The sequence below is a fragment of the Anolis carolinensis genome, chromosome 4 (assembly GCF_035594765.1).
Source record: "Anolis carolinensis isolate JA03-04 chromosome 4, rAnoCar3.1.pri, whole genome shotgun sequence".
Lineage (NCBI taxonomy): Eukaryota > Metazoa > Chordata > Lepidosauria > Squamata > Dactyloidae > Anolis > Anolis carolinensis.
Genome location: NC_085844.1, coordinates 32,031,866 through 32,050,385, shown reverse-complemented (window position 1 = coordinate 32,050,385; position 18,520 = coordinate 32,031,866). Strand labels below are relative to the sequence as shown.

Below are 18,520 nucleotides of genomic sequence, written 5' to 3'. Positions count from 1 at the left end.
CTGGCCATATAGCCTGGAGATTGTGGGACTGTTATTGAAAAAGCAATGGTATGATTGGCCATAGATGCAGCTTGCTTATTTCTGTTTTTCGATAGAAATTTTCTGGTGAAACTTAGCTTATTGTGTCTAGAGCAGCACATATTAAGAGAATTCCTTGTTAAGAGGATGAAAATCAAATACTGTTCATAATGTCAAACACCCTCCTACCAAAGTGCCTGAATAAAGTGATAGATTATTTACATGATTGCCCATCACTTTCCATCAAGAGGACTGTAAATGTGAAGCATGTCTGAGTGATATTTTTATATTTGTGGATTACTCAGAACTGAGGCAATTTTACTCTCCTATCTTCCATGCAAATATTTAAGCACTTATTTTATTTTACACAACAATAGACTAAACCAATTGTAACTGTCTGACATAGCTTAGCCTAAGCATATATGCTGATGTGAGTAGTGTATAGAATTCTGAAGCATGTCATAGAAAATATACAAACGTTTATTGGATTTTTTAGTTATATTTGAAATGAGTGCATGAACAATAGTTATATTATTCAATAAGTGCTTCGAAGTACATTTGGAGGGGGGGGGGACTTTAAAATACAAATCCATGCTTAGTATTGTCTACTTCAATACTGGTTCTCCAAGGTCTACAGCAGAGATGTCTCCCATCCTTTGTATTTGAGTTTTAACAGAGAACATTCTGTCTCTGCCTAAATACCCTAAAGCAGGGATCCTCAAACTGCAGTCCTCCGGCTATTTGGGCCTCCAGCTCCCAGAATTCCTGACCATTGAACAAGCTGGCTAGGGCTTTTGGGTTTGAGGCCCAAACAGCTGGAGGGCTGCAGTTTGAGGATGCCTATCCTAAAGGCAACTGATCCAGTTTGATCTTGGAAGCTACGCAGAGTCATCCTTGGTTAGTAAACCAGTGTTAGTCATCATTATTGGATTAAATGAAGCCAAACAAATTAAAACTTAATTCAGACAAGACAGAGGCACTCTAGGTCAGTTGGAAGTCAGTTCAGGGAATAGGAACCCAACCAGTATGAGATGCAGTTACATTCCCTCAGAAAATGGAGTTTCACAGTTTGAGGTACTCCTGCACTTGCCGTTGAACCTTGGAGGCCCAGGTTTCTATGGTGGTCAGGAGTGCTGTTGCACATTTAAAAGTTGTGCACTGACTTATGTCTGTTCATTGAGATGCTAGATCTGATCATGGTGATACATGCCTTAGTTACATGCATTTGGATTACTGCAACATGCTCTACTTGCGACAGCCTTTGAAAAGTGTTCACAAACTATGAATGGTCCAAGAGGTGTGGCCAGATTGTTAATTGGGGCTGCTTACAGGGAGTTGACAACACCCCTGTTGTAGCAGGTCCACTGGCTGCCAGTGTGTTTCTGGTTATAAGTCAAAGTGCTGGTCATAACCTGTAAAGTCCTATCTAGGCTATTTGGCAGATTGTATTTCCTGTGGTCTGAGAGATACTACTCACAGTCCAAACACCATCACAAGAATGGTTGATGGGAACACAAGAGAGGACTTTCTCTGTGGCTGCCCCTAAGCTCTGAAACTCCCTGCCCAGGGAACCAGATTGGCCCCCTCCCTGTTGTCCTTCCAGTGGCAGGCTAAGACCTTTTTATTCATGCAGGTTTTTAAAGAAGAAAGTTGTTAAGAGTGAACAAGGGGGGGGGGGTGCTGTATATTATTTCAATTATTTCAACTATTTTATGTTTTTAGTGATTTAACTGATTTGTATGTTTAATTCTAATATTTATATGTTATATAGATTTTAAATTGCATTGTTTTTATGTTGTGAGAGGTTTTGCATCTCAATGAACTTTTACATGCATCTGCCAAGTAACCTTTCGAAGAACAGTTATTTTATTATGATGGTTATCACTTAGAAAGAAATCACATGGGTACATGCCATTTGCTTTGAACAAGTAACCAGAACCAAATATATATAGTGCAAGCAAAATAATAATAATAATCTGCATTTATTCTACAAATGGAACAAGGTTTCATCCAGTGTGAAGCCTGCACTTGGTCTATTGTAAGCAATATTTTCCCTTCCTTCTTTCCCTCGCCATCCTTGGGATTACAGATATTATAATAAACCTGAAAATGGGCAGATTATAGCTACATTTGAAAGTGATCTACAGAATGTGTAACAATACAAAATCATAAAAGAGGGAAAAGACACAAAGGCATAACAGATGGTACGCTCCCCTCCTCCACCCAAAGCTACTGGAGATGACAAGCTGGTAATTTTTACAGGGTGGATTAGCTCATTAAAAATGACAAAGGGGGATCTGTGACATTTGCAACACACAGAGCAAAAAAACAATATTTATATATTTTGATGGCTTCAATTAAAATTCTGGAGAGTTTTTAAAAAATACCATGGCCATGATCCATCAGCTGCCTGTATGATGGAGGAGTACCAACCATAATGTATCTATTTGCCTTAGGGTCTCCAGAAATTGTGGTCTCTCTTGCCTATCGACATACTGTATGTATGTAGACGTTTATAGCATCATTTATATACAAAGGTAATTGAGGCAAATGAAACAAATACCATTTTTAAAAAAGGCTGTGATACTGGGATTTAAACAGATGGCTCTGATTTGGTAGGGATTTTAATAATTGGCAAATGCAAGAGGGCTATCTGAGAGGAATCAGAAAGGCATACAAGGTCCTGATTTTGGCTGCTAGTTCACACACTATTGGTTGGCATGTTTTCCCTCCTTAAACAAAAGATTGATTTTCCTAATCCATCTGAATGCCTGGAGAGGGAAGTTGTATTCCATTCTATTTCCTCCACTTTTTAATTGGCTATTTTACATACAAACTATGTTGGGGAAAACTGCAACAATAAAAACAATTACTTGGAGAAAATGGGAGGGGCAAATTCTAAGGCACACCACAGTGTTGTAAAAAAGACATACAGATTCTGTCTTGTACGTTTCCCATTTTAGAGCAGGTAAAATACCTAAAGGGATGGAATCTGGATTCACTGGACTCTGCTGCCGGGAATGATTGCTACCATTGCCTTTTTTTAAATCTTCTGCATCACTGTACCGTCGTATCCAATAATTAAGTTCCTCCCGGTCAGCTTCCTGACATCGCCGTAGCACAGTGAGTGATCGCCTTGTTTTTTCCACCATATCCATGATGCAGTTCAAGAGCTAGTGGTCAGGAAAAAAACAACAACAAATAAGTCTCCTATTTGTTCCATATCTTGTCAATTATCCAGAAAGCACAAGGTGCCATATAAGATTCTTCCCCCCTTCCCCTGGTTTTATAAGGATAACAACCTTGTGAATAAAGGTAGGCCAAGAGATGGTTGCTGACCCAAGAGATTTTAACCTTGGTTTTCCTGGAATTAGCCAGGGAATATAATCTTTTGCTGGTTTCTGATTACCTTATTCATTTTTATCTTAACCACAAAAAAGGTTGAAAAAAACTATTTTCAACCTCTCTATTCAGTTTTGAAGAAGCCACTGAGATTTTAATTAGTGTGAGCTTTTGGACTTGCTGGAGTCTATCCAATGTACAGTTGGTCGGGAAGTTATAAATGCTATATTTGAAGTTTACACCATACAGAACTCACAGCAGTCCAAATCCTACTCGTGACATTGAGGGTGTTCAAGACCAGGTGGAAATTGCCTATTCTGTGGCTTTTCCCTTTTCTATTTTTGCGGCTGATACTCATATGTGGAGGAAAATCAACACAAGTTTCTACTACTCAGCCCAGAACTTCTTATATTACTTCAACAATGTGAGTAGAAATCCTGCAATATGGGCAGAAGATCTTGGCTGAGGCTATTTCCAAGAATCATTCAAGTTGAATGGAAACACCTAGATATGCATATGAATACTCACACCTTTTGCTATCTTTGCAAAAATACTCACAGAACTCAAAGGGATGGTTTGACACACCAAGATACTATGTTATGAAATTTCTGTAAGATTTTTGATACTTCAGAACTTTCTTGAAAAATTATATTTTGCACATACACACTCAAAAGCCCCCCCTCCCCCCCAAGTAGGGTTTTTTTCTACAAATGAGTTTATGATGTTGTAAGTTAGATTTATGCCCTGGTAAGTGTTTCCTATTTATGCTATTGTTACAATTGTACATGCCCTGGAAAGACACCTTAAAAGTTCAATTTAAATAATAAACATTTTAAGACCATTTAAAGTTGTGATATAGTCACTCTTATACAAGTATTTATACACAAATGTAGACATGGTATATTACTTACATGGTCAAGGTGTTTCCATTCTTCTGCCCATTCTCTGTCTGTTAGCCTATGATCAATCATTTCTTCTTGCCGTGTGCATTGTAACCCTGCCAAAAACACAGAATAAATAAATAAAAATAAAATATCAGTAGCAGGTTTAAGTCATCCATGCCTATCTTCGCGACCGCGTCATCCCCTATGAACCTACACGATCTCTAAGATCTTCCAGGGAGGCCCTCCTCTCACTTCCATCTTCCTCACAACTATATCTGGTGGGGACGAGAGAGAGGGCCTTCTCGGCTGTGGCCCCCCGACTCTGGAACTCCCTCCCCAGGGAGATTAGGTTAGCTCCCTCTCTATCTTCCTTCAGGAAACAACTAAAGACTTCGATGTTTCGGCAGGCCTTTGGCGAGACAGTCATTAGCTAATCAACCCTAGATGGTTTTAATAATCTACCCTGTATTATGTCCTTACCAGCTATGCATTTTAATTCAACATTTATTCTTGCATTGCTGTTTTAGTTGACTGGTTTTTAACTGTTATAATATTCTTGTTTCATGTTATATTTTGTTTTATCTTTTATACTGTGAATTGTGTTTATATTGTTGTTTATTTTGTTCCATTATGTTGTTCGGGCCTCTGCCTCATGTAAGCTGCCCCGAGTCCCCACAGGGAGATGGTGGCGGGGTATAAATAAAGTTTCTTTATTATTAATATTGTTGTTGTTGTTATTATTATTATTATCCAGCAAATATTCTCTATATGCCAATCAATTATAAGAATCCACAGTATTGCCTAGTGAAATTCCTGATGAGAAAAAGACCCACAAGGCCCAAAATATGAAATTGTCACAAATCTGCAAGAGAGCATTTTGGGGAAATTCAATCAGAGAAGACAGAGGTGCTCCTGGTCAATCGAAAGGCAGATCAGGGAATAGGTGAATAGGGAATAGGGTCACACTCCCACTGAAGACTCAGGTCCACAGTTTGGGGGGTCCTTCGAGACTCAGCATTCAACTTGGAGGCCAAGATGTCGGCGGTGGCCATGAGGGCCTTTGCAAACTTAAAACTTGTGTGCCAAGTCACCCATTCCTTGACAAGCCAGATCTGGCCATGGTAGTACATGACTTAGTTACATCCCATCTGGATTACTGTAACATGCTCTAGGTGGAGCTGCCTCTGAAGACTGCTCGGAAACTTTAGCTGATCTAAAGAACTGCAGTCAGGTTGCTAACTGGGGCTAGCTACAGAGAGCGGACAACTCCCCTGTTACACAAGCTCCACTGGCTAGCAGTCCATTACTAGGCACAATTCAAAGTGCTGGTTATGAACTTCAAAGTTTTTGGACTTTAACTCCCAGAAATCCTAACAGCTGGTAAACTGTCTGGGATTTCTGGGAGTTGTAGGCCAAAAACATCTGGGGACCCCAGGTTGAGAACCACTGCCCTAGATGGTTCAGGTCCAGGCTATTTGGCTGGCCACATCCCCCTGTACGAAACTGCCTGGGCCCTGAGATCTTCAGGAGAGGCCCTTCTCTTGGTCCCACTTCCAGCTCAAGCTTGGTTGGAGGGAACGTGAAAAGCGGGCCTTCCTTCTCGGTGGCTGCCCCTTGACTCTGAAACTCCCTGCCCAGGCAAGCCAGAATGGCCCCCTCCCTGCTGTCCTTCCGGCGGCAGGCTAAAACCTTTTTATTCAAACAGGCATTTAAAGATGAAGATGTTTAAGATTTAGTCAGGGGATGCTATGATTTTTAACGTTGAATATGTTTGATGGATTTTAACTGAATTTTAAAATACTGTTTGTGTTTAATTTTGTTTTAATGTTTGCATATTTGTATATTTTAAACTGGATACCAATGCTTTTATGTCAAGCTGTTTTGAGACCTCTTTGGGGAGATAAAGCGGGGTATAATAAAAACAACAATAAGAATAAGAATACTAAGAATAGGTAGTCTAGCAGATTACCAAAAATAATATATCTGCATTTCAATGAATCATGGAATATATTCCTACCTAGTATAGACATATTAAAATGTATATTAAAAAATCCAGCAAAACCTGGGACTGCATGAAAAAAACCCAAATATCACTGATTTTCCTACCTAAAATATTATCAAACATATGAATGTCTTAGAATTTCAGTTCAATCCAGAGATGCCTGTGGTATTCCTAAATTGGATAATTGTATCTATATAAGGAGATATGGAGCAAAGGTGACTTATGGGTGGGATTCAGTCCTCTGTTAAGCTTCAGGCAAGCATCAACATAGGTCATCAACAAAAGGACTGCATTAATTACAAGACATTGCACTAGTGACCACATAGTAAGTGGAGTATGATGTCTACTTAGAGAAAAACATGGTTAAGAGTTGGGAAGGCTTTTGCTTACCCATAGGTCTGTTTCTGTCCCTGAGGTCCCTGTGGTTGGGGTGTCTGTATGAGTCCCTGTAGTGGTGGGCAATGGCCATATCATCCAAACGGTAATGCTGAGGTGGAGGCGGAGTGGGGTGAGGCAGACCGTTGGGCTGGTAAGACAAGCCATTATTTGGACTGTACCGCTGGCCGGGGCTAATAGTGCACGGCCGCTTGCTTGGATGCTCTGAGTGCAAAGGCTCTCTGTCAAAGCCATTTTCTTTGGTTCTGAAAATATAAATGGCACAGGAGATTTGGTCAAGATAATTATTTTTAAAAAAAAGGAAATCAGAGTACAACTGCCATAGTACACCTAATAATCAAGATATTTATTAATAGCCAATGTTCACTTCAGAGTATATGAAAAAACAGCTAGTACCATATTTGTTCCATTTTGTACTCTGCTTTATCTTAAAATCTAGCAATACCAACATGGATAAATTGATAGATATCCTCTAGGAGAATAACTTCCTTCTTTTGTTGCCCAGTGTACATTCCTATTCCTCCTCCTTAATCTGTATATGATCTACAATCATTACAGATATTCAACTTTTCTGTGACATTGCTTTCCTGGTAATATTTTAACGGCATGAGTTAAATGCCAGGCTTGAATGTATTGTATTAATTTGTACCCATCTTTTAGATGGGGAAGAAAGCCTGTGGATCTGCTGCAGTTCTGGGCTGTTGGACAGAAAGGGCTCCACCATATCTTCTACCACAGCTTAGTGATAGAGAGATGTTTCTGTCACCTTGTAATGAGTTTTAGGGACACAGCAGTATGTCTGAGAGAAGATCCTGTGCATGTTTGGACCCACTTCGTGAATAACAGTTATAGAAAACATTTGTCCATGAACAGCACAAGAATCTGTGTGTCTGCCTATCTTAACCAACAGCCAGCACCTTCTCTTAGTGTTGTATATTCCTTATTTACATTTCAAGGGCTTTGCAGGTGCATTTTAAGAACCCGATATGCAAAGATTATTATCAAATATCTATGCTTGTACAGTGGTGTTGGGAGAAGAATCCCATGCTGTTGAAATGAGTGCAATGTTTCCTACATGAGACTGGATAGACAGAAAAAGGAAAAGCCATGGGATTGAAAGGAAACTGTGTCATAAAATGTTTACACAACTGTATTTTTAAAGTGGTCATGCTGATTCTTGAAATTGGATCCGTTCTCACAAAGCAATTGCTGCTATCCTACAGCACAGACACATTGCTATACTATTTGGAGGACTTTCTTTACTTTCCCTCTTATTGTATTAAGTTGCTATTACCCAGGGAGTGGACATATTTTCCTTTCATAAATTCTAAAGGAAATGACAAAAGTTGTCCCTGGGAAAACAGAAATATCTCCTTTTGCTTTTTTATGAGACTATACCAAGCAGTTAAAAAAGTATATATTTTATGGAACTAGGGTACAATTGCAAAAAATCTACATTGCTGATAGTGAACTGTGTCAGAAAAACAACAACAAAAAACAAAACCCATGCTGCATAGTTCCATGCTAACTAAAGTTAGTTCAGCAAAATGTATAATTTCATTTTATGTACTTGGTATGTATATGTGTGTATCCCCTCTAAACAACTAGTCATGTGGAATTCTTCAAAATAAAACCTTTAATTAATAGGGATGTTGTGAATTGCTAGGATTTTCCATGTGTGAGGTGAAAATTGCATATTCGAATCTATACATGTGAATTAAAGGTATGACAACAGCAAAGGTGTTTAAGATATTTTACAAAGATACAAACTATTATCAGCACTGATCTGTGCTTTGCATGGGAAAGACTGTGACAGCGTAAAAAGGCAGGCACTTTTGTTCCCGGTAGAAGTGGGGAGGCAGCCAGGGAGCACAAGGAAACTCCCAGCAATTGGCCCTCCCCAGAGGATCATGTGCAACTGTCAGGTTTCAGACTTGCCCAAAAAAGTCCACTAAGGGTGGTGAGGTGGAAATATCCAGCTCATTGGGAGGAGGCAGCCAGTCCAAGGGCTGTGGCGCAGGCTGTTGAGAAACCAGCTGCAGCCAGCTGCAACAAATCACTCTGAGTTCGAGGCCAGCTCGGAGCCCCGCATTTGTCTTGTCTTTGTTCTATGTTAAGGCATTGAATGTTTGCCTTATATGTGTAATGTGATCCGCCCTGAGTCCCCTTCGGGGTGAGAAGGGCGGAATATAAATACTGTAAATAAATAAATAAATACATTTCTGCCCACCCTGTACTCCATGTATAAAATCATACTGCTGTATTGTCACAACTGGCATTTTGGCAGTTGGCATGGCATCGTGGATAAAGTTATTCACCAGTGAAATTGGGCACTGACAATTGTAAAGCAGTTCCCAAATGGGGAACCCTGGCCAACAGTTGTAGTGCAGCCAGGTATATCCAGCCAGAATAGTTACACTGCATCCAAGCGTGGTACAGTGTTCCCCCGCTTATCGCGGACTCGCTGTTTCATGGGGAAATTTATTTATTTATTTACCCCATTGCTGCTGCTTCTCCTCCTCAGGGCTGCCCCCTTGCTTCGGCCCTGCCATGTGGCTCTGGCTGCCTCTGCCAGGAAAGAAGGAACACCGCTCCGTGAGTGAGTGAGGGAGGGTGGGTGGGAGCGGCGACAGAAGAGGAGTCTGGCTGCCTCTGCCAGCAGAAGTCAGGCCCCTTCTTTCGAGTCCTCCACGTCTCCCGGCATGGCTGGCTGGAGCGATGGCAGAAGAGGAGTGTGGCCGCTTCTTCCAGACCCTTCTGCCGCCTCTGCCGCCCTCCCTCCCTCCCTCCCTCCCTCACGGAGAGGCATTCCTTCTTCCCTGGCAGAGGCAGCCAGAACTGGAATCCTCTTCTGCCGCCACTGCTGCCTACCCTCCTTCGCTCACTCAGGGAGCAGCATTCCTTCTTCCCTGGCAGAGGCAGCCAGAGCCACATGGCAGGGCCTAAGTAATGTGGCAACCCTGAGGAGGAGAAGCAGCAGCAATGGGGTAAATAAAATAATGTACCAAAGGATCGTTCAAAATGTCATTTAAGCATTAGTTACTTTTGGTATTATGTATATTGAAATAAGACATGCATCGCTAAAATTTTGTTAATTGTTGGAATGTAATAAAAATTAAAATTAAAAAAATAATGTACTGTATAAATATTAAAATTAAAATAGCATTCCTGCTTCACAGATTTCCACTTATTGCTGCTGGTCCTAGAACGTAACCCCCGTGATAAGTGAGGGAACACTGTATATCGTGAGATAGACTGAGGCTGGGACGTCCCAGAAATTGTCTTAAGGTAAAAGGTATTATTTCCATTGGCAAGTGGGCCAGCAGGGGGGAGGATCTTTGATCCATTTGGGAGCCAAGCCAGATACGCTGTAACCAAATAGGGTTGTGACCTTTTATTATCCAATACTGTGTATGCTGTTATTATTTTGATTATCAAGCAGGAGGCTGCTGACATCCACAACTACCTGGGAAACAATAAACCAAGTAAGCTAGGTTTTTAGAACTTAAAGTCTTGGGTGTCTACAATTCTGATTACCATGAAAATACAGTAACATTTTGGTTGTACAATGTTTTGGTTGAGTTTTGAGTTTTTTAATACTGGTAGCCAGATTTTGTTCATTTTCATGGTTTCTTCCTTTCTGTTGAAGTTGTCCACAGAACAGTAAATAAAAAGCAATACTCTGAAAACAGAGGATTTCCAGACATGAATCAACCTAGGGCAGTTAACGACTCTAAACAAAGGATGCCCCAGAGGCAGGAAGAAGACAGCAGATAAGCTTTTCAATGCTAATTAAAGTGATTAACTACACAACATTCACACTGACCTCTCTCACCCTAGACTTCCCACAGATATATATTAACCTCTTTGCTTAGTTTTCTCCATACCTCACAACCTCTGAGGATGCCTGCCATAGATGTGGGCGAAACGTCAGGAGAGAATGCTTCTGGAACATGGCCACACAGCCCGAAAGACATACAACAACCCTCTTTCTATATCACTAGCTAAGATATTTATTTATTTATTTACTCTATTTATACCCTGCCTTTCTCTATTCCGAAGGGGACTCAAGGCGGTGACTTCCATACAGAAATTATTCAATGCCTTAAAACACATACAAAACATTGAGCTTAAAAAATTAAATTTAAATTAATACATCTTAAACATTTAAAACATTACATTCAATATTAAAATCACGCCATCCAGAAATCGTAATCCAAGGTCATTCCATGCTTGTTATACATATTCCAAATCTATTATTGCACTGTGCTATTCTCCGAAAGCCTGATCCCAGAGCCAGGTTTTACTTTCCTTCTGAAGGCTAGAAGGGAGGGAGATGATCTAATGTTGCTAGGGACAGAGTTTCACAGCTATGGGGCTACCAGTGAGAAAGCCCTGTCTCTCGTTCCCATTGGTTGTACTTGCGAAGCAGGTGGGACCGAGAGCAGGGACTCCCCAGACAATCTTAATCTCCAAGGTAGTTCATAGGGGAAGATGTGTTTGGACAGGCAAACTGGACCAGAAACATTTGGGACTTTGTAGACTAAAGCCAGCACTTTGAATTGTGTTTGGTAGCACAGTGGAACTGGCACAACAGGGGAGTTGTGTGCTCCCTTTACGCCACTCCGGTGCGCAACCTGGCTGACTGTTGGACCAATTGAAGCTTTCGAACACTCTTCAAAGACAACCCCACATAGAGTACATTTTATTAATCTACTAGCTTTGTCCGGCCATGTATTGCTGTGGCTTATGGGAATCATTTGTTGGCCAGGTGGAATAGCAGTGAATAGCTTTGTAGCCTCAAAGCCTGGCCGTTTTCTGGAGTAGGTGAAGTAGCACCCTCAATCAAAGAGCTGCTTTGAAGCCTGGCTACTTCCTTTGTAGTGGAATCATTGTTTGGCCAGATTGAATTGCACTGAATAGTCTTGCAGCTTAAAAGCCTGGCCGTTTTCTACATAGGGCATCCTTGCTAGGCCAGGTTGAATGGGACGGAGTAGCCTCGTGGCTTCAAAGCCTGGGGATTTTTTCACCTAGGGGAAATCTTGGTTGGCCAGGTTGAAAAACACTGAATAGCCTTGCTGCTTGCAAGCCTAGCCACTTTCTACCTTGCGGAATCCTTGGTTGGCCAGTTTGAATAGCAATTAATAATCTTGGTGCGGTAGGTATGAATGTTGCAATTAGGCACCTTGATTAGCATTTAATGACCTTGCAGCTTCAAGGCCTGGCTGCTTCCTGCCTGGAGGAATCCTTTGTTGAGAAGTGTTAGTTGGCCCTGATTGTTTCCTTTCTGGAATTCCCAATTTCCCTGCTTTCAGAGTGTTTCTCTTTATTTACTGTCCTGGTTTTAGATATTATATTGTTCTGTATTATTATACCACAGTAATTATTTTATATTATATTTATAATCTTATATTATCTGTTTAGAAGTGGATTATATGAGGCCCCCTCTACACAGCTGTATAAAATCCACACTGAATTGGATTATATGGCAGTGTGGACTCAAGATAATCCAGTTCAAAGCAGATAATTTAAGATTATAAATGGATAATATAGCTGTGTGGAAGGAGCTTGAGTCCAAACTGCCATATAATCCAGTTCAAATCAGATAATCTGTATTTTATAGGCAGTGTGGATCAGCCCTAAGTGCACTCTATCTGAGCACTGGGTGCCATTTTGGCTGAGGGAGTTGCTAGGATATGAAGGGGGCGGGGACTAAAGGCAGCCGGGGAAGGGGGGGGCTAAAGGCTGCAGAGCCTACCTTTCTAACTGGCAGTTAGGGGGAGAAAGGCTCTTCCTCATCCTCTGTTATTTGGTCTATTTTTCTAGGGTTTTTTTTATTGAAAGGCATATTTTGGATGACTGTGTCTTTTGTGGCCAAATTTGGTGTGATTTGGTTCAGTGGTTTTGCTGTTTACTCCATAGTAAAACAAACATTACATTTATATATAGATAGATAGATAGATAGATAGATAGATAGATAGATAGATAGATAGATATGAAATGTAACAAGAGCATGGACCACTGTGGCCAAGTCTGACTTCCCAAAGTACGGGCACAACTGGTGCACAAATTTTAATTGTGGAAAGGTCCCCTGGCCACTGCCAAAACCTGGGGTTCTAGGTTCAGTGATGAGTTCAGGAGAACTCCCAAGCTGTGAACCTGCATCGTCAGGGGGAGTGTAACCCCATCCAACACAGGCTGTAACCCTATATTGTTTGGCCTTGTGACTGATCAAGAGGACCTCTGTCTTGTCTGGATTCAATTTCAATTTGTTTGCCCTCATCCAGACCGCCACAGCTGGCAAGCACCAGTTTAGGACCTGAACAGCCTTCTTAGTAGCAGGTGGAAAGGAGTGATAGAGTTGAACGTCACCTGCGTACAGATGACACCGAACTTCAAAACTCCAGATGATCTCCCCAGCAACTTATCTAGTGATATAGCACACACACACCCTTAGATAAAATAGTATGTGCGTGTATATATATGTATATGTGTGTGTGTGTATCCATCCATCCATACATACATCCATTTGAGGGAATGTGTATGTGTATGAGCATATACACATACACTCCCTCAAATTGATATTTATGCTCTGAACCCGCCTTCATTAATAAATTGCCACACATGGATAAAAGTATACTGTTATCTGAAAATCATATGGATAGATTACAACCAAACAAAGAAAATGCTCACACATATACCATTCTTGTGCACTTAATTTACTTAAAAATTCCTGCAAAAGGAAATAATATATTTCTTTTAAAAAGTCATTTACATTTATTGTGCTAGTGAGTGCTTTGTCCCTGACATGCCATGCAAAATTACCAAAAATGTATTGTCTCCTCAGGTGTCATTCTCTTCTCTCTTTCAGTGACTGATGGCTCCCAGTGTTATTACAGAAACAGATTGATCTTTTTAATGAGCTAGTTTAATAGACTCCAAAATCTCACAGTGGCTGCTCATCCGTGTCTGACCATATGCACCAAGAAAACATTCAGTGAAACACAAAACTCTGCTGTCAGGCTGCTTCATGAAAACTTTGCATACAGTAGTAGTGGGCATACAGATAAACGGCTAGAAGCAGAAAAATGAATATGCAAACAATATGCTGAAGCTGCATTCAGAAAAAGAACATGACTACAAGTGGATATATTTTTCAGACTGTCTTCAAACCCTTAAAACCTTTTTTGTACCCTAGGTACAAAAAAGGAATTTTTCACCTTTCTTTAGTCTTCAGAGGACAGGCTCCATTGAATATGACAAATTCCAAGGATGTGTGAAGAATTGATAATTATCACAGTTATAATTTTATTTTGCTATTTTACTGTCTACTCAAAAATGGAATCATAAAGGAGCCTACATTCATAAAAAAATTGCAGTGTCTAAATGAAATTTGCAACAACCTTAGATATTTAAATTAAACAAGACTGCCAAAAGCCATCCAGGAAGAAACACAACCAGCAACATTAAAACTATTCCAATGTCCTTACATTAGTTTCAAGAAATCAGCAACTGCATTTTCGGGCTATGAACCAAAAACGTCCTTTTGAATGCCCACCTGTTTCCAGGAGGTGTGTGAAAATGGATATGTGGGTTCCCTGAAAAACGGCTCAAGATTTTGCGGAAATGCACAAGTCTAGTCAACATTGTATATCGGTCCACCATCTTGCCTGTTGGAAACAATGACAGCTCAGGTGGCTCTTTGATGCTTTTGTGTTGCAGTGGAAAGAGCAGAGGGGGGTCAGCAATTGTTTAGGTTACTGGGACAGAATGAGCCCCTTCTGAGTGGTGAGAGAATGACTAACCATGAGTAAGCAAGTGAACACCCTCCCCCCTGCTTTGTACAGACTACCTCACATCTTGTGTATTGCTCCTGCTGTGGGCCCCATCGCCATCCCCTTCTCAGCCAGCAAAGCCCTATGCTCTTACTTCTGCCTCAGAAACTTCTCCAGTCTGCCAATAACAGTACACTTGTGTCTTCTGGCTCCCAAGCAGCCAGTGATGCAGTAGGGTTGCTCTGTGACTGTCACTGCTTGCCCTTGGGACCATCATGGCCATCCTATTGTCTGGGATATGGAAGAACGGAGCGTTCTGCCACCCCCACCAAAGAGGAATTGGAACAAGAGTGCAAGGCTTCATCGTCTGAGGAGAGTATATGGTAGTGCTTGCACTAGCAGAAACAGGTGAGATGGGAGGTGACTTGGGCAAGGGTGGGGAGTGATCTTCCACTTGTTTCCTTATGGGCAAATTGCCCCCTCATCATTCTCAGAAGAACAGAAGAAGCTGTCCCAAGGGGAAAAAACAACAACAGCAAAGACACAAGTAAAGCAGCATAAGTAATAAATATCTAGAAATTATGCCAGGCCTTTTTGAATGCTTGGACAGAAAAATGGTTATGGTAGTGCTGATGCTTTACCCTCTCCACAGGATGACCCTTGATGTATCCTTGAGTCAGATTAAATCCATGTTTTGGGCCCAAATCCTATCTGATTTATACACGAGGCTGACTTATACACAAGTATATAGTATGACTCCATCATACAATTTCTTAATCTTTCATCTTTACACAATGCTACATTTATTTGCCATTTATTTCATGTAACATTTTTATAATGTAATACTTTAATAATGTTGCATTTTTATTTCAGACTCGTGTATTTTGTATGCACATTTATTTATTTTATTTACAGTATTTATATTCCGCCCTTCTCACTCATGACCTCTTGGTCAGAGTGATTTGTTGCAGCTGACTGCTAATCAGCCTGTGCCACAGCCTATGCCTTACAGCATCTCCTCAATTAGATGAAAATCTTAAATAGGAATAGACCAAAAAGCTACCTTCTGTTAATGAAAAACTTTTTGTGGAAGTGTTATTTCTAATCCTAGGGTGGATTGCTACATGAGAAAGGTTAGTCCAAATCCAGAGAAGTTCTGTTCAAGCAAACTTTTATTTAAAACACAAGCTATTTCAAAAACTCTTTAAGATTCAATAGAGTTCTACACTGTTTCATTTTATTCATGATGTTTCCCTTTCTTTGAAATACAACCTTGCAAGACGTCTTTCCCAAGCATTTCTGCAATTGTTAACATAACTATTTTCTCTTTCCATTCATAGGTCTTTGCAACCATGACAGTGTAGAACTATTCCAGTGCTGATAGCCATGACAGATACAAACAACAGTCCAGTGCCTGACATTCCCCTACAACCTCTTTCACAATACAGCCAACATCCAGCCACCTCAAACCATCAGGCAGCAGCTTTATATCAGGAAAGCTGAAAAGATACTGATGTCTACATATAGTATGCACTCTAGAAGACTTCATGGGGTTGATGCAGCTTATCCTTCACAAAAGCCTCTTCACTGTGTTCAGACAGTGTCTTCCTATGTGTTAAATGAATTTGTGACATACTAACAAGAAATTGTCCTTCCTGAGAAACATAAGATCATTGGCAGTATATGAAAACATAAGAAAAAATAAAGGTTGTGCTATTTGCCTAGTTGCCTAATAAACGGGAGTGAAAGAGACATATTTTCAATAAAGGCAGAATTGTTAGAAGTAATTTACACTTTGGTGGAAAAGCAGGTGAATAATTCGACACCATAATTTAAGTTAGGTAAAACATTAAATCCTCTCTTGTCCAAAACTTCTGCCCTGTGGGGGTTGCTTGGTATGGTTGACTGATTTGGATTCTCAAAGTTCAACATAGTCTTAAATGTTCATACTTTTTCCAGGATTATCTTCTGACAGTAAGTTAGTGGTGTAAATGCCATTGCTTCTTGGGCCATGGCACAATCTAATTGATTCTGGATCCAGCTGAGTGAAAATGTTCCCTGCTTCTTTTATTAAGTACTTCAGTCTCAGGTTGTACTTATATTCTGGACACATCTCATATGAACTATAGAAGATAGAGTGGATGTGGAACGTATGATATTTAACTCAACCATGTATACTGAATACTGCTTAAAAGGTAAGTGTTAATGGTTAAATATATCCATGGTTATTATGTCCATGGAATAAAACCTATTTTACTTCTAGCTACTTTTAAATGCTTCTGCTAAATGTCTCTTACATAACCTTTTTGTTCAAAAAGCCTGAAGCACCCTTATCGGAAACTGTTTTTAAAATCTTAAGGAAGTATAAACAGTGGTTTCCAAAATGTTTGCAGTAGTTAATGGTTGCTGGGATGAGCATAAGGGAAAGTAGTATTGTGTATGGAAAGGTCTCGCTAAGTGTGGAGTGGGCTAGCTCTTGTTCTGCTCATCAAAATGCTGTAAGATCTTCTAATATTCCCATGATGATAAAGTTGCTTTAATAATGGAGTTGCAGAATTCAATTCTGAATTTCAACAAAGTAGTCTTCTAGCTTGAATAGTGTATCCATCCCAACCACTGAATTCGTATTCAGAGGATGAGAGCACATTATCTGCCTTCTTTCTAGATTGAAGAAAGTAGTAAAACATGAAGAGAGTGGCACATTAAAAATAAATGTTAGTTACTTTAACCCGCAGTCAACAAACTGAGCAGTTTGTCGGTAAGTAACAATGCTATGAACATCTAGATCTCTTATATCCCTAATTCTTGAAATCTAAATTGTGCCTTTGGTCTTATTCTACAAAATTAGAAATCTCCACTGATCAGTAGATAATGGAACATTCCACTGTAGCCATGCCTTATTTCTTTTTAAATTGAATTTCCATATGATCCTCTTCCCAACACTCCAACAAAATATTATCCATATAACTACACTATGTTTTAGAGCCTGCTGTTAATATTAACTAGAGTAGACACAGACAATCCATCGAATTTATCTACATAATGACTCAACAACTGATTAGAATAGGGCTGTGCTGCTTTGGATGACTCAATAGAATATTGACTTTAAGAGAGCTGACTTCCAAAAAATGAAGGAATTACTGAGCGGCATTCCATGGACGCCGATATTAAAAAACAAGGGAGTTAAGGATGGATGGGAGTTTTTCAAAAGTGAAATACTCAAGGCGCAAATGCAAACAGTGCCAACAAAGAAGAAAAATAAGACAAGTGCAAAGAAGCCAGAATGGATGTCCAAAGAACTTCTAACTGAGCTAAAGCTCAAAAGTGACATGCACAAGAAGTGGAAAAGGGGAGAAATCACCAAAGAAGAATTCAAACGTATAGCCAACACCTGTAGGGAAAAGGTTCGCAAGGCTAAAGCGCAAAATGAGCTCAGGCTTGCCAGGGACATAAAAAACAACAAAAAAGGCTTTTTTGCTTACGTTGGTAGAAAAAGGAAGAAAAAGGAGGCGATAGGGCCATTGCAAGGAGAAGATGGGGTGATGGCGACAGGGGACAGGGAAAAGGCAGAACTACTTAATGCCTTCTTTGCCTCGGTCTTCTCAGAAAAAGAAAGCCATCTTCAACCTCAGCAACACGGAATGGACGAAGGATTGGGGGAAATCCAACCCCAAATAGGGAAACAAGTTGTCCAGGAACACTTGGCCTCTCTAAACGAATTCAAGTCCCCAGGGCCAGATCAGCTACACCCAAGAGTACTGAAGGAACTAGCGGAAGTTATTTCAGAACCACTGGCAATTATCTTTGAGAGTTCTTGGAGAACGGGAGAAGTCCCAGCAGATTGGAGGAGGGCGAATGTGGTCCCTATCTTCAAGAAGGGAAAAAAGAACGACCCAAACAATTACCGTCCGGTCAGCCTCACATCAATACCAGGCAAAATTCTGGAAAAGATCATTAAGGAAGTGGTCTGCGAACACTTAGAAACAAATGCGGTCATTGCTAATAGTCAACACGGATTTACCAAAAACAAGTCATGCCAGACTAATCTGATCTCTTTTTTCGATAGAGTTACGAGTTGGGTCGATACAGGGAATGCTGTGGAT

General features: G+C 40.4%; 1 protein-coding gene across 5 annotated transcripts in view; it reads right to left on the bottom strand.

Moving 5' to 3' along the window:
• runx1t1 (RUNX1 partner transcriptional co-repressor 1) overlaps positions 1-18,520 on the bottom strand; it is a 179,063-nt gene that overhangs the window by 34,525 nt on the left and 126,018 nt on the right. For all 5 annotated transcript variants that reach the window (XR_010005918.1, XM_008108352.2, XM_008108351.2 and 2 more), the window contains 3 exons: positions 6,637-6,887; positions 4,272-4,357; positions 2,996-3,191 (listed from right to left, as the gene is read on the bottom strand). Coding sequence is in view for 4 of the 5 variants with exons in the window: in XM_008108352.2 (XP_008106559.1) it covers positions 2,996-3,191; positions 4,272-4,357; positions 6,637-6,887 (533 nt within the window). In the remaining variant the exon portion in view is untranslated. The remainder of the gene's footprint in view (positions 1-2,995; positions 3,192-4,271; positions 4,358-6,636; positions 6,888-18,520) is intronic.